Source organism: Salvelinus fontinalis, chromosome 7 (genome assembly GCF_029448725.1).
Source record: "Salvelinus fontinalis isolate EN_2023a chromosome 7, ASM2944872v1, whole genome shotgun sequence".
NCBI lineage: Eukaryota > Metazoa > Chordata > Actinopteri > Salmoniformes > Salmonidae > Salvelinus > Salvelinus fontinalis.
The window spans coordinates 12,445,972-12,458,814 of NC_074671.1; the positions used below are offsets into that span (position 1 = coordinate 12,445,972).

The window sequence follows — 12,843 nt, forward strand, 5'->3', positions numbered from 1 at the left end:
TTGACTATTGACGGTGTCTGCTGTGGCAGGTGGGAAGGTGCAAATCACTAGAAAAATATATAATCTCTCAATGTTAATCACAAAATGCACCAAATTCATGCATTTAGCTGTTGAAATGATTTGTACATTTTTTTAGGGGGATGCCCCAGGACCCTTCTACTGGCATTGGGCTAAACCCCGAATGTCTTCATATTTTAGAAACGCCCCTGGCTCTGATGCCCCCGATGGGTTTGCCCGATTTTAATCTGCTCAAACGAAATGAGGGGAAGGGAGGGATGGGGAGAGCGAAGCAAGGAAAAGAGAGAGAGAGAGGGAGCGGAGGGGGGGTAGTACACTACGAAACTAATCGGATTATGGGAAAGTTTAGCGTGTGCCTGTTTCTCTATTCTACATTGGTTTGGTATGTGTGGTACTTTTAATTTCTGTACTGCCTGTCTGTTTTCTGCCCGAAATGAGGACCGGAATTTTTTCTCATCTCGATCATGACATTACAAATCGGTGGAACTCTCTCGGTTTGATTTGCTTAGGAAAGAAGGATTTTTAACTTTTGAATTAAAATTAAAATAAAACAACAATAATCGTCTAATTTCGAATGCGGACTACAAACCCGTGTTGCCTAGGTTGATATTCCAGAGAGAGAGCAGAAAAATGGTTTGATGTTTATTTCTCACGGAATGCGGGATGATGGAGTTGAATTATTAACCGCGAAATATTCCCCAAAGGAGTCGGAGCGGCAGTTGGCCTGTTGGATTACGTCAAAACTATTTGCCAAACCTTCACTGTCATTCCATTTCCAGGCTCTTTACAAAGTTAAACTCATAATCCGCGTTGATGTTGGCAAAAACATCCAAGTGCGCCAGCCCACATCCACCGTTCTTCCCCCCAAGGAGGACAGCCACCTAGGGGGTTAGATGGTTCTGATCACGGACGAGAGAGACGGAGGTGGCTCCTCTACTACGACCCGTGTCAACCAGCAGCAGCAGAGCACCAAAGGCGCCAGCGCTTTCGTCCAGGTCCACCCGACCATAACCGCCGAACCGCCGTCAAACGACGACTCATACCTCGGGTCCTGTGAGTCTGAGGGAGACGAGGACGATGACTACGAGGAATACGACGATTTATCGTTATTACCGGACACCAAGAGTATCGCCTCGGACGACTCATTCTACCCACCGGACGATGCGTTCGCGGACAACGAGCGGACCCCCTCTCCGCAGAGTCCCGAGCCGTTGTCGTTCTTCCAGGCGTGCTGCACCAACAATGCCACGATAGTCCGGATCATGATCCGACAAGGTGTGAAGGAGGCGGATGTGAGGGAGACGGATAAAAACAACAGGGTAAGTGGAGTTCAATGTGCCGATATGTTCAGTGTCAACTAGTTTCCTCGGAAAGTGTTCTGTTCTAATGTATGTATATCCAGTGGCTATTCCTCTTGTGTGTTTGGATATTAGGAAAATATAATTAGGTCATTTGGACACAATGGCGCGTGAGGTGCGAACTCAACTGTGCGTAATTACGCATGGTCAAAATGCATATCCAAAGTGATCAACTGTTGCATGTCTGTTGGATGAAGACTTGGGCATTTCACACATTTATGTCACAGGGGTTAAACAAGAACATGTCAGCCACTACAACAGTATTCAGATTGTCCATATATCTTCGACCACTGTAGCAGATATTCAAACTTTCAGATTCATGAGGACCTTTGTATCCCAAAGTTAAACCTGTCCTTCCATACCTGCTGAACTGAGTTGCTAATGTACATCTAGGAGGAAGTACTGTGTTTCCCTTGGTGCCAGTGGCACGGGCTGGTTTTGTTGTTAAACTGGTTCCCGTTAATGGTTGAAACATTACATGGATATACTGTATTTGACCCAGTTCCATGTTTTATTCAAGTTATTTGATATAACGGCCATATTCATTTAATTTCCTCTCACGTCCGTGTGTGTGTGTGTGTGTGTGTGTGTGTGTGTGTGTGTGTGTGTGTGTGTGTGTGTGTGTGTGTGTGTGTGTGTGTGTGTGTGTGTGTGTGTGTGTGTGTGTGCGTGTGTGAACGTGTTTAACTATTCTTGTGGGGACCAGCAGTCCCTACAAGAATAGTAAACGAACAAAAAGTTGACCAGCTGGGGACATTTTGTTAGTCCCCACAAGGTCAAATGCTATTTCTAGGGGGTTTAGGGTTAAGGTTAGAATTAGTGTTAGGGTTAGAATTAAGTTAAATATTAAGGTTAGGAGCTAGGTTTAGTTGTAGGGTTAGAGTTAGGAGCTAGGGTTAGGTTTAGGGTTAGGATAAAGTTGAGGTTTTTGGGTTAGGGTTAAGGTTAAGGTTAGGGTTAGGGTAAGAGTACGGGTTAGGATTAGGGTTAGGGGTTAGGGAAAATAGGATTTTGAATGGGACTGAATTGTATGTCCCCACAAGGTTAGCTGTACAAGACTGTGTGTGTGTGTGTGTGTGTGTGTGCGTGCGTGCGTGTGTGTGTGTGTGTGTGTCTACTCACATGGGTTTAGAGAGAGGAGGAGCCTGGAGCTCTGCTAGTCATAGTACAGCAACAGGAAAACACTGAGCCTCTCACAGTCAGCAGAACAGCCAGTCATGTATGGATATATATGTGTGTGTGTGTGTGTGTGTGTGTGTGTGTGTGTGTGTGTGTGTGTGTGTGTGTGTGTGTGTGTGTGTGTGTGTGTGTGTGTGTGTGTGTGTGTGTGTGTGTGTGTGTGTGTGTGTGTGTGTGTGTGTGTGTGTGTGTGTGTGTGTGTGTGGATTTAGGGTAATTGTGAGAGAGTCAGTGTAATATAGGTTTGCTTTCTGACTTTCTAATATGAATCTACCGTCAAATGAAGGGCCTGTTAAGACAGTATTTTACAGAGACTTATGAGAATAGTTTTCTAATTTAGGTTTACAGACTGTCCAGCGACACATTACAACTCAATATCTGCTTTATATAAAACATAGTAATACTGTAGATTTGATTAAACAATGTAAATCAAAGAGACAGCTAGCTTCCCATCTGTTTATCAATGTTCCGATCCACCTGGTGTTGTAACTGACATAATGACTCACCAGATGTGTTTCAACCACAGCCTACACAACACAGAGGCCTACGAGGAACTGGCTGGAAACCACCAGTGGGGCTCTCCTCCTTTGACACACAGACACTCAAAGCCACTGAAGACAAACTTCCCTTTAAGTCTTCACCTCTGTATGTTGTTTTGCTTTTTTTCATGCAAAAGACAGTTGCATAAACATACACAGACACACACTCACTTGTTCTATCAGTGCGCTGTATTAGGGGCCTTTCTCAGATTGTACAGTGAAGTGGTCATGCAGTCCTCTCTGTGTGTAATCAATGATGAGGTCAGAGTGCCTGAGGGAGGACGAGCGGGAACTACATCATCGGAATCGGAATGCCATGATGCCGACTGGATGTGTCTCTCTGCCTGGCCCTGTGCCTGCTACCATCTCACCCCATGCTGTATAGCATTCCCCATCAATGCTCCTAGTGTGTGTGTGTGTGTGTGTGTGTGTGTGTGTGTGTGTGTGTGTGTGTGTGTGTGTGTGTGTGTGTGTGTGTGTGTGTGTGTGTGTGTGTGTGTGTGTGTGTGTGTGTGTGTGTGTGTGTGTGTGTGTGCGTGCGTGTTTGTTTGTTTGTTGGTTGCTTTGTGCCTGCATTCCTGATCAACGCTGCATGTCAAAATAATTATCATGGGAATTACAGCACTCAGGACTGTATGTGAGGAGAGGAGTGTGTGTGTGTTCGGATCATGAGAAAACAAAAAGATAATTACTTAAAACATTGGAGTGTATGATGAACTCATTACACTCCTGTCTCCTGTTCATTACACTGAGAGACACTCCTGTCTCCTGTCTCCTGTTCATTACACTGAGAGACACTCCTGTCTCCTGTTCATTACACTGAGAGATACTCCTGTCTCCTGTTCATTACACTGAGAGACACTCCTGTCTCCTGTCTCCTGTTCATTACACTGAGAGACACTCCTGTCTCCTGTCTCCTGTTCATTACACTGAGAGATACTCCTGTCTCCTGTTCATTACACTGAGAGACACTCCTGTCTGCTGTCTCCTGTCTGCTGTTCATTACACTGAGAGACACTCCTGTCTCCTGTCTGCTGTTCATTACACTGAGAGACACTCCTGTCTCCTGTCTGCTGTTCATTACACTGAGAGACACTCCTGTCTCCTGTCTGCTGTTCATTACACTGAGAGACACTCCTGTCTCCTGTCTCCTGTCTGCTGTTCATTACACTGAGAGACACTCCTGTCTGCTGTCTGCTGTTCATTACACTGAGAGACACTCCTGTCTGCTGTCTGCTGTTCATTACACTGAGAGACACTCCTGTCTCCTGTCTCCTGTCTGCTGTTCATTACACTGAGAGACACTCCTGTCTCCTGTCTCCTGTCTGCTGTTCATTACACTGAGAGACACTCCTGTCTCCTGTCTGCTGTTCATTACACTGAGAGACACTCCTGTCTGCTGTTCATTACACTGAGAGACACTCCTGTCTGCTGTTCATTACACTGAGAGACACTCCTGTCTCCTGTTCATTACACTGAGAGACACTCCTGTCTCCTGTCTCCTGTCTGCTGTTCATTACACTGAGAGACACTCCTGTCTCCTGTCTGCTGTTCATTACACTGAGAGACACTCCTGTCTCCTGTCTGCTGTTCATTACACTGAGAGACACTCCTGTCTCCTGTCTCCTGTCTGCTGTTCATTACACTGAGAGATACTCCTGTCTCCTGTCTGCTGTTCATTACACTGAGAGACACTCCTGTCTGCTGTTCATTACACTGAGAGACACTCCTGTCTCCTGTTCATTACACTGAGAGACACCCCTGTCTGCTGTTCATTACACTGAGAGACACTCCTGTCTCCTGTCTGCTGTTCATTACACTGAGAGACACTCCTGTCTGCTGTCTCCTGTCTGCTGTTCATTACACTGAGAGACACTGCTGTCTGCTGTTCATTACACTGAGAGACACTCCTATCTCCTGTCTGTTGTTCTGTAAGACACACCTCTATTCTTCATGTTCCTGTCACACAGGCCCCGTAGACACTCAGGTTGTAAAACTGATGTACAACGCATTTGCACATAATGGTTGTGATCCAATGGAGAGAATGTCTGCACAAATATGTTTACACAGTATAGCTTATTTTTGTACAGAAAAACTGTTTTCTCACAATGTCTGTGCCAAATTTGTTGTACATCAGTTGTACTATTTCAGTGTGTATGGGACCAACAAAGGGATTAGTGGTTAGGGTTTGAGATGTGTTTTCAGTTTGCTTAGTCATAGAAACAAGGGACAATGTTTTCATCTGTGAAATTATCTCTTGGATCAGGAATGATGACCTTAGCTATCTGTCACACTGTCAACAAAGCTCTGTTTTAGGTTTGAGTCGCTCTGTGTGACGTACATCCCATCTCATGTCCTCTGGTGTTACCGAGGCAACATCTATATCTGATACACAGACAGAAACAAAACAAAATCTGTTAAATATTTTATTAAAGAAAGGTGTAACACATATAAAATTCTATTGCTGTAGTTTAGGAGTTGTAAAATGTAACAATGGAACCTGGTCAGTTGAAGACAAGGACGATGAACAGGCTACATGGTAGCATACAGCAGTAATATGGTAGCATACAGCAACAGTACACAGTCAATAACCTGTCTAGGGGGTTAAAGGTCATCCTCTGGACTGGACACAACCCTGATGATAGAGAGAACCTCTAAACCAGTGGAGGCTCTTCAGATGAGGAAAGAGAGGACTATCGTCCACAGTGAATTTCATAAAAACAAAAATAGTGAAACATTAAAAAAGTCATCCTTTTTAGATAGCACTGGACAAAATATATTCACGTCACCAAATAATTGATTCAAACACACTGTTTTGCAATGAAGGTCTATGGTAGCCTCAACAGCACTCTGTAGAGTAGCACCATTTTGTAGCTGGACGACAGCTAGCTTCCGTCCTCCACTGGGTACATTGACTTCAATACAAAACCTAGGAGGCTCATGGTTCTCACCCCCTTCCATAGACTTACAGAGTAATTATGACATTTTCCGGAGCACGTCCTCCAACCTACAGAGCTCTTGCAGCATGAACTGACATGTTGTCCATCCAATCAAAGGATCAGAGAATTAATGTAGTACTGAAAGCATAAGCTACAGCTAGCTACCACTGTAGTGTATACAATGTGGTGAGTAGCTGACTCAAAGAGAGAGAAAGACAGTAGTTGAACAGTTTTGAACAAATTCATTTATTTCCCTAAATTAAGGAGAAGCAAGAGAGAAATAGAGAGAGAGAACTTAACTTTAACTTTCACTTAGCTAGCAAATGCATATAGCTAGTTTAGCCTACTCAAATACCGGCTCAAACAGAGAGGGATGCTATGTTAGCTAGCTGGCTATCCAACGCTGGAACTCTTCCAAGTCAAGGTAAGCGTTTGGTTTTATGAATTTATTGCCACCGGGGCTCGCCAGTGTCACTGCCAAATGGCTTTCTGACTGTACGCCGTACTGCACGATTGTAGCGGTTTTACTAACGCGTTAGTTCTAGTAGTTCTAGTAGACTATGACTTGACAATGATGTAGGCTGTGTGTAGCAGTTAGCGGTTATGATATGAACGTTTGGCGTGGAAAGGTTTTTTCACCTGGTCACAGACAGCTGATCCACAAGCGAAGGGAAAAGGTGAGAGGAGTAGAGAGCGCAGATAGTTTAATGATATATACAACGAGCAACGTGACCATGCAGTTTTTATATGGCTGCTATGAAAGTGAACTGTTTTCGTGTGATCAGGTGGTGTATTCATTCCACCGATTCCGTTGAAAAACGTTTCTTAAATGGAAGCAAACAGAATGACACGGGGTTAAACATACCTGAATTTGTCCGAAAGACTTGTTTGCAACTGTTGGACTAATGACTACACCCTAGATCAGCTAGATGCAGGCAAGAGTGTACAAGGTGGTATTGAATGTGTCACTGTTTGTCACCTTGATTACTCACAATTCCCTTGACCTGTGTACATCTACGTTGTAAACTTTCATTCATAGGCTAGGTTGTAGCTACCTCATGATGGGTATAGGGACAATTTGAGTATCATCTAGCAGCCTAAACCTATAGATGTTACATTGACCTGGGTGAATGGGATATGAATGACAGGCATCCAACATGCTGTAATAGAAGTGAGGCCATGCTCATAAAGAAATGATCTCATGACCGCCACTGCTCTAAACCCCTAGAGATGAAGACACTGGAGGGACAACGGGATGTTTTATTCAACATATTACATTTCTTCTTTCTTGCTGTTGATCTTTCTTTCGTTGAGGAAAGGCTTCTAAGTTGAACATACTGTATGTCTTCAACACAAAGACACCACTCTCTCAGTGACCTGTGGATGTTTCAGCACCGGGCTGTTTCTTGACAGAGTAGTGTGTGTGCGTGTGTATTTGTATGTGTGTGTCAGCAGCGGCAGTCCCTCTCTCCTTCTGTCTCGGTTTAGTCTCTCCCACTCTCTCTCTCTCTCTCTCTCACTCTCTCTGTCACACACAGATGGATGGACACACAGCAGATCACTAGAATGAGGCCATCCCTTTCTCTGTCCCTTCCCCATGTTACCTCACCTTTCTCTCTCTCTCTCCTCTCTCGCTCTCGCTCTCGCTCTCTCTCTCTCTCTCTCTCTCTCTCTCTCTCTCTCTCTCTCTCTCTCTCTCTCTCTCTCTCTCTCTCTCTCTTTCTATCTGTCCATCTCTCTCTCTCTCTCTCTCTCTCTCTCTCTCTCTCTCTCTCTCTCTCTCTCTCTCTCTCTCTCTCTCTCTCTCTCTCTCTCAGTGTGAAGCTGATAGGGCTAAGCTTTTCTATTTCTGTCTCTCTATATTCCCAGATTACTCCCTGGCACTGGGTGTCTCTCTCTCTCTCTCTCTCTGCTGAGAGCGGAATAGTTTCACTCAGTGACCCTATTGACCTTAAGGACCTCCACTTACAGTATATATCTAATGGGACTATCCCTGATGCTCCTCTTCTTCCCCCCTACCCCGCTACACAGTTTCTCCCTGCAGTTAAGAGCTCCTAAAACTGAACCCCGAAAAACATCTGGGTCAGATGGTGTAGAACCTTTCTTCTTTAAGGTTTCTGCCATTATCATCGCCAAGCCTATCTCTGACCTTTTTAACCTGTCTCTCCTTTCTGGGGAAGTTCCCAGTGCTTGGAAGGCAGCCACGGCGTGTCCTTTATTTAAAGGGGGAGATCAAGCTGATCCTAACTGTTATAGTTCAATTTCTATCTTGCACTGTTTATCAAAAGTGTTGGACAAACTTGTCAATAATCAACCGACTGGTTTTCTTGATGTCTATAATATTCTCTCTGGTATGCAGTCTGATTTATGGATGTGTCACTGCAACCTCCAATGTCTTGAATTATGTCCCCACTACTCTTGACTCTAAGCAATGAGGTGCTGCTATTTTATTGACTTGGCCAAAGCTTTTGATAGGTAGCCATTCCAAGTTGATCACCAAACATTTCTGTAAAAAACCCAACAATAAGCCCTATTCTTTATGTGTTTGCAGGGAGCTGCACTTGATTCAGCAGCTCTAGCGCCGTGAAGGCAAAGTGTTCCCATGTTGAACCATGTCATGTGTCTGAAGGTAGAACTCTGCCTACCCGCAGGCCCAGAGAAACAAATCAAGTGCACCTATAGGTCTACCGCTGTCCAATCAGATAGCTGAGATCACAGTGTCTAGTTTCCTCGTTCCATAGACTGTAAAAAGAAACCTTGAACACACAACATTTTTGAAACTCTGACTAGAGAGAGACTCGATGAATATAGCAAAGAGCTGCTGTTTTTATGATTAAGTTCCTCTTTAAGGTGTTATTCAGCACATTGTTCAACAGTTTTATAAGACATAAAATGTGCGTTTCGGTAAGCTTGCGTTGTTATTATTTGGGAGTTGTGTCTTTTTTAATATCGAGGAATATTTCACTTTCTCTGGTCATAGCAGTGACAACATGAATTGGTGCATGAGGCAGAAATAATGCAGTGTGACTTGAGTTTCGCCATCAGCTGGAAGACTGTGTCTGTCCCCTTTCCACAGCGGAGGGAGCGAGAGCGAAGGGACAGTGAGTCGCGTGAGAGGCAGCCTCAGCTGCTCCCTCCCTCCCCCCAGACTGACCATCAGATGCAGGCCAATAGTTTACTCAAATGTTAAAAATCGAACTATTATGCTCACTCAGCTGTGCCTCACAATTAATACATCAAATGATCTATTACCAGTGTGATCATTAACCTATATTTAGAAAATGGTATGAGAAGAACAACATTGGAGGGGCAAATCAAGTGTATGCAGTGATAATGTTTCTGAGCATTTTTTACATTTATTTTGGGTAACTTTCATTGTTGGACATAAAAGACTTTAAAAACAGTTTTGAAATGATTATGTATTAGTAAAACATTCTGTCTGTTTGGGCTTTTTGCGATCAATTTGACGTCTACAAATTATTTGTAATTATGTTCTGGCCCCCATCCACTCAAGAAAAAAATTGTCCGTGGATGAATTTAGTTAATGATCCCTGGTATAGAGCTTTATGAAATCACCTCATATAAGTACTTGGGAGTATGGCTAGACTACACTGTCCTTCTCTCAGCACATACAGTGGCTTGCGAAAGTATTCACCCCCTTGGCATTTTTCCTATTTTGTTGCCTTACAACCTGGAATTAAAATAGATTTTTGGGGGGGGTTTGTATCATTTGATTTACACAACATGCCTACCACTTTGAAGATGTAAAATATTTTTTTATTGTGAAGCAAACAAGAAATAACACAAAAAACAGAAAACTTGAGCGTTCATAACTTTTCACCCCCCCCCCCCCCCAAAGTGAATACTATGTAGAGCTGCAAGTACGTCTCTTGGGGTATGTCTCTATAAGCTTGGCACATCTAGCCACTGGGATTTTTGCCCATTCTTCAAGGCAAAACTGCTCCAGCTCCTTCAAGTTGGATGAGTTCCGCTGGGTACAGCAATCTTTAAGTCATGCCACAGATTCTCAATTGGATTGAGGTCTGGGCTCTGACTAGGCTATTCCAAGACATTTAAATGTTTCACCTTAAACCACTCAAGTGTTTCTTTAGCAGTATAATTACGTTCATTGCCCTGCTGGAAGGTGAACCTCCGTCCCAGTCTCAAATGTCTGGAAGAAAGAAACAGGATTCCCTCAAGAATTTCCCTGTATTTAGCACCATCCATCATTCCTTCAATTCTGACCAGTTTCCCAGTCCCTGCCGATGAAAAACATCCCCACAGCACGATGCTGCCACCACCATGCTTCACTGTGGGGATGTGGTTCTCGGGGTGATGAGAGGTGTTGGGTTTGCGCCAGACATAGCGTTTTCCTTGATGGCCAAAAAGCAAAATTTGAGTCTAATCTGACTGTACCTTCTTCCATATGTTTGGGGTGTCTCACATATTTTGTTGAGCACCAAATGTGTTTTCTTATTTTTTTCTTTAAGCAATGGCTTTTTTTCTGGTCACTCTTCCGTAAAGCCCAGCTCTGTGGAGTGTGCAGCTTTTATTTTTTTATTTCACTTTTATTTCACCAGGTAGGCCAGTTGAGATCAAGTTCTCATTTGCAACTGCGACCTGGCCAAGATAAAGCAAAGCAGTTCGACACACACAACAACACAGAGTTGCACATGGAATTTTTTTAAATTTTTTATTTCACCTTTATTTAACCAGGTAGGCTAGTTGAGAACAAGTTCTCATTTGCAACTGCGACCTGGAAAAAATAAAGCATAGCAGTGTAAACAGACAATAACACAGAGTTACACATGGAGTAAACAATAAACAAGTCAATAACATGGTAGAAAAAAAGAGAATCTATATACAATGTGTGCAAAAGGCATGAGGTAGGCAATAAATCGAATAATTACAATTTAGCAGATTAACACTGGAGTGATAAATCATCAGATGATCATGTGCAAGTAGAGATACTGGTGTTCAAAAGAGCAGAAAAGTAAATAAACAAAAGCAGTATGGGGGGTGAGGTAGGTAAATTGGGTGGGTAGTTTACAGATGGACTATGTACAGCTGCAGCGATCGGTTAGCTGCTCGGATAGCAGATTTTTAAAGTTGTTGAGGGAGATAAAAGTCTCCAACTTCGGAGATTTTTGCAATTCGTTCTAGTGGCAGGCAGCAGAGAACTGGAAGGAAAGGCGTCCAAATGAGGTTTTGTCTTTAGGGATGATCAGTGAGATACATCTGCTGGAGCGCGTGCTACGGGTGGGTGTAGCCATCGTGACCAGTGAACTGAGATAAGGCGGCACTTTACCTAGCATAGCCTTGTAGATGACCTGGAGCCAGTGGGTCTGACGACGAACATGTAGCGAGGGCCAGCCGACTAGGGCATACAGGTCGCAGTGGTGGGTCGTATAAGGTGCTTTAGTAACAAAACGGATGGCACTGTGATAAATTGCATCCAGTTTGCTGAGTAGAGTATTGGAAGCTATTTTGTAGATGACATCGCCGAAGTCGAGGATCGGTAGGATAGTCAGTTTTACTAGGGTAAGTTTGGCGGCGTGAGTGAAGGAGGCTTTGTTGCGGAATAGAAAGCCGACTCTAGATTTGATTTTGGATTGGAGATGTTTGATATGAGTCTGGAAGGAGAGTTTGCAGTCTAGCCAGACACCTAGGTACTTATAGATATCCACATATTCTAGGTCGGAACCGTCCAGGGTGGTGATGCTAGTTGGGCGTGCGGGTGCAGGCAGCGAACGGTTGAAAAGCATGCATTTGGTTTTACTAGCGTTTAAGAGCAGTTGGAGGCCACGGAAGGAGTGTTGTATGGCATTGAAGCTCGTTTGGAGGTTAGATAGCACAGTGTCCAAGGAAGGGCCGGAAGTATACAGAATGGTGTCGTCTGCGTAGAGGTGGATCAGGGAATCGCCCGCAGCAAGAGCAACATCATTGATGTATACAGAGAAAAGAGTCGGCCCGAGAATTGAACCCTGTGGTACCCCCATAGAGACTGCCAGAGGACCGGACAACATGCCCTCCGATTTGACACACTGAACTCTGTCTGCAAAGTAGTTGGTGAACCAGGCAAGGCAGTCATTAGAAAAACCGAGGCTACTGAGTCTGCCGATAAGAATATGGTGATTGACAGAGTCGAAAGCCTTGGCCAGGTCGATGAAGACGGCTGCACAGTAATGTCTTTTATCGATGGCGGTTATGACATCGTTTAGTACCTTGAGCGTGGCTGAGGTGCACCCGTGACCGGCTCGGAAACCGGATTGCACAGCGGAGAAGGTACGGTGGGATTCGAGATGGTCAGTGATCTGTTTGTTGACTTGGCTTTCGAAGACCTTAGATAGGCAGGGCAGGATGGATATAGGTCTGTAACAGTTTGGGTCCAGGGTGTCTCCCCCTTTGAAGAGGGGGATGACCGCGGCAGCTTTCCAATCCTTGGGGATCTCAGATGATACGAAGGAGAGGTTGAACAGGCTGGTAATAGGGGGTGCGACAATGGCGGCGGACAGTTTCAGAAATAGGGGGTCCAGATTGTCAAGCCCAGCTGATTTGTATGGGTCCAGGTTTTCCAGCTCTTTCAGAACATCTGCTATCTGGATATGGGTAAAGGAGAAGCTGGGGAGGCTTGGGCGAGTAGCAGCGGGGGAGGCGGGGCTGTTGGCCAAGGTTGGAGTCGCCAGGAGGAAGGCATGGCCAGCCATTGAGAAATGTTTGTTGAAGTTTTCGATTATCACGGACTTATCAGTGGTGACCGTGTTACCTAGCCTCAGTGCATTGGGCAGCTGGGAGGAGGCGCTCTTGTTT

At 44.5% G+C, this 12,843-nt stretch overlaps 1 protein-coding gene across 1 annotated transcript in view; it reads left to right on the plus strand.

The window, feature by feature from the left end:
• The first annotated feature begins 258 nt into the window (after nt 1–258).
• LOC129858990 (ankyrin repeat domain-containing protein 33B-like) overlaps nt 259–12,843 on the plus strand; it is a 31,155-nt gene continuing 18,570 nt past the window's right edge. The window contains exon 1 of the mRNA XM_055928271.1: nt 259–1,337. Coding sequence (XP_055784246.1) covers nt 912–1,337 — 426 coding nt within the window. The 5' untranslated portion in view covers nt 259–911. The remainder of the gene's footprint in view (nt 1,338–12,843) is intronic.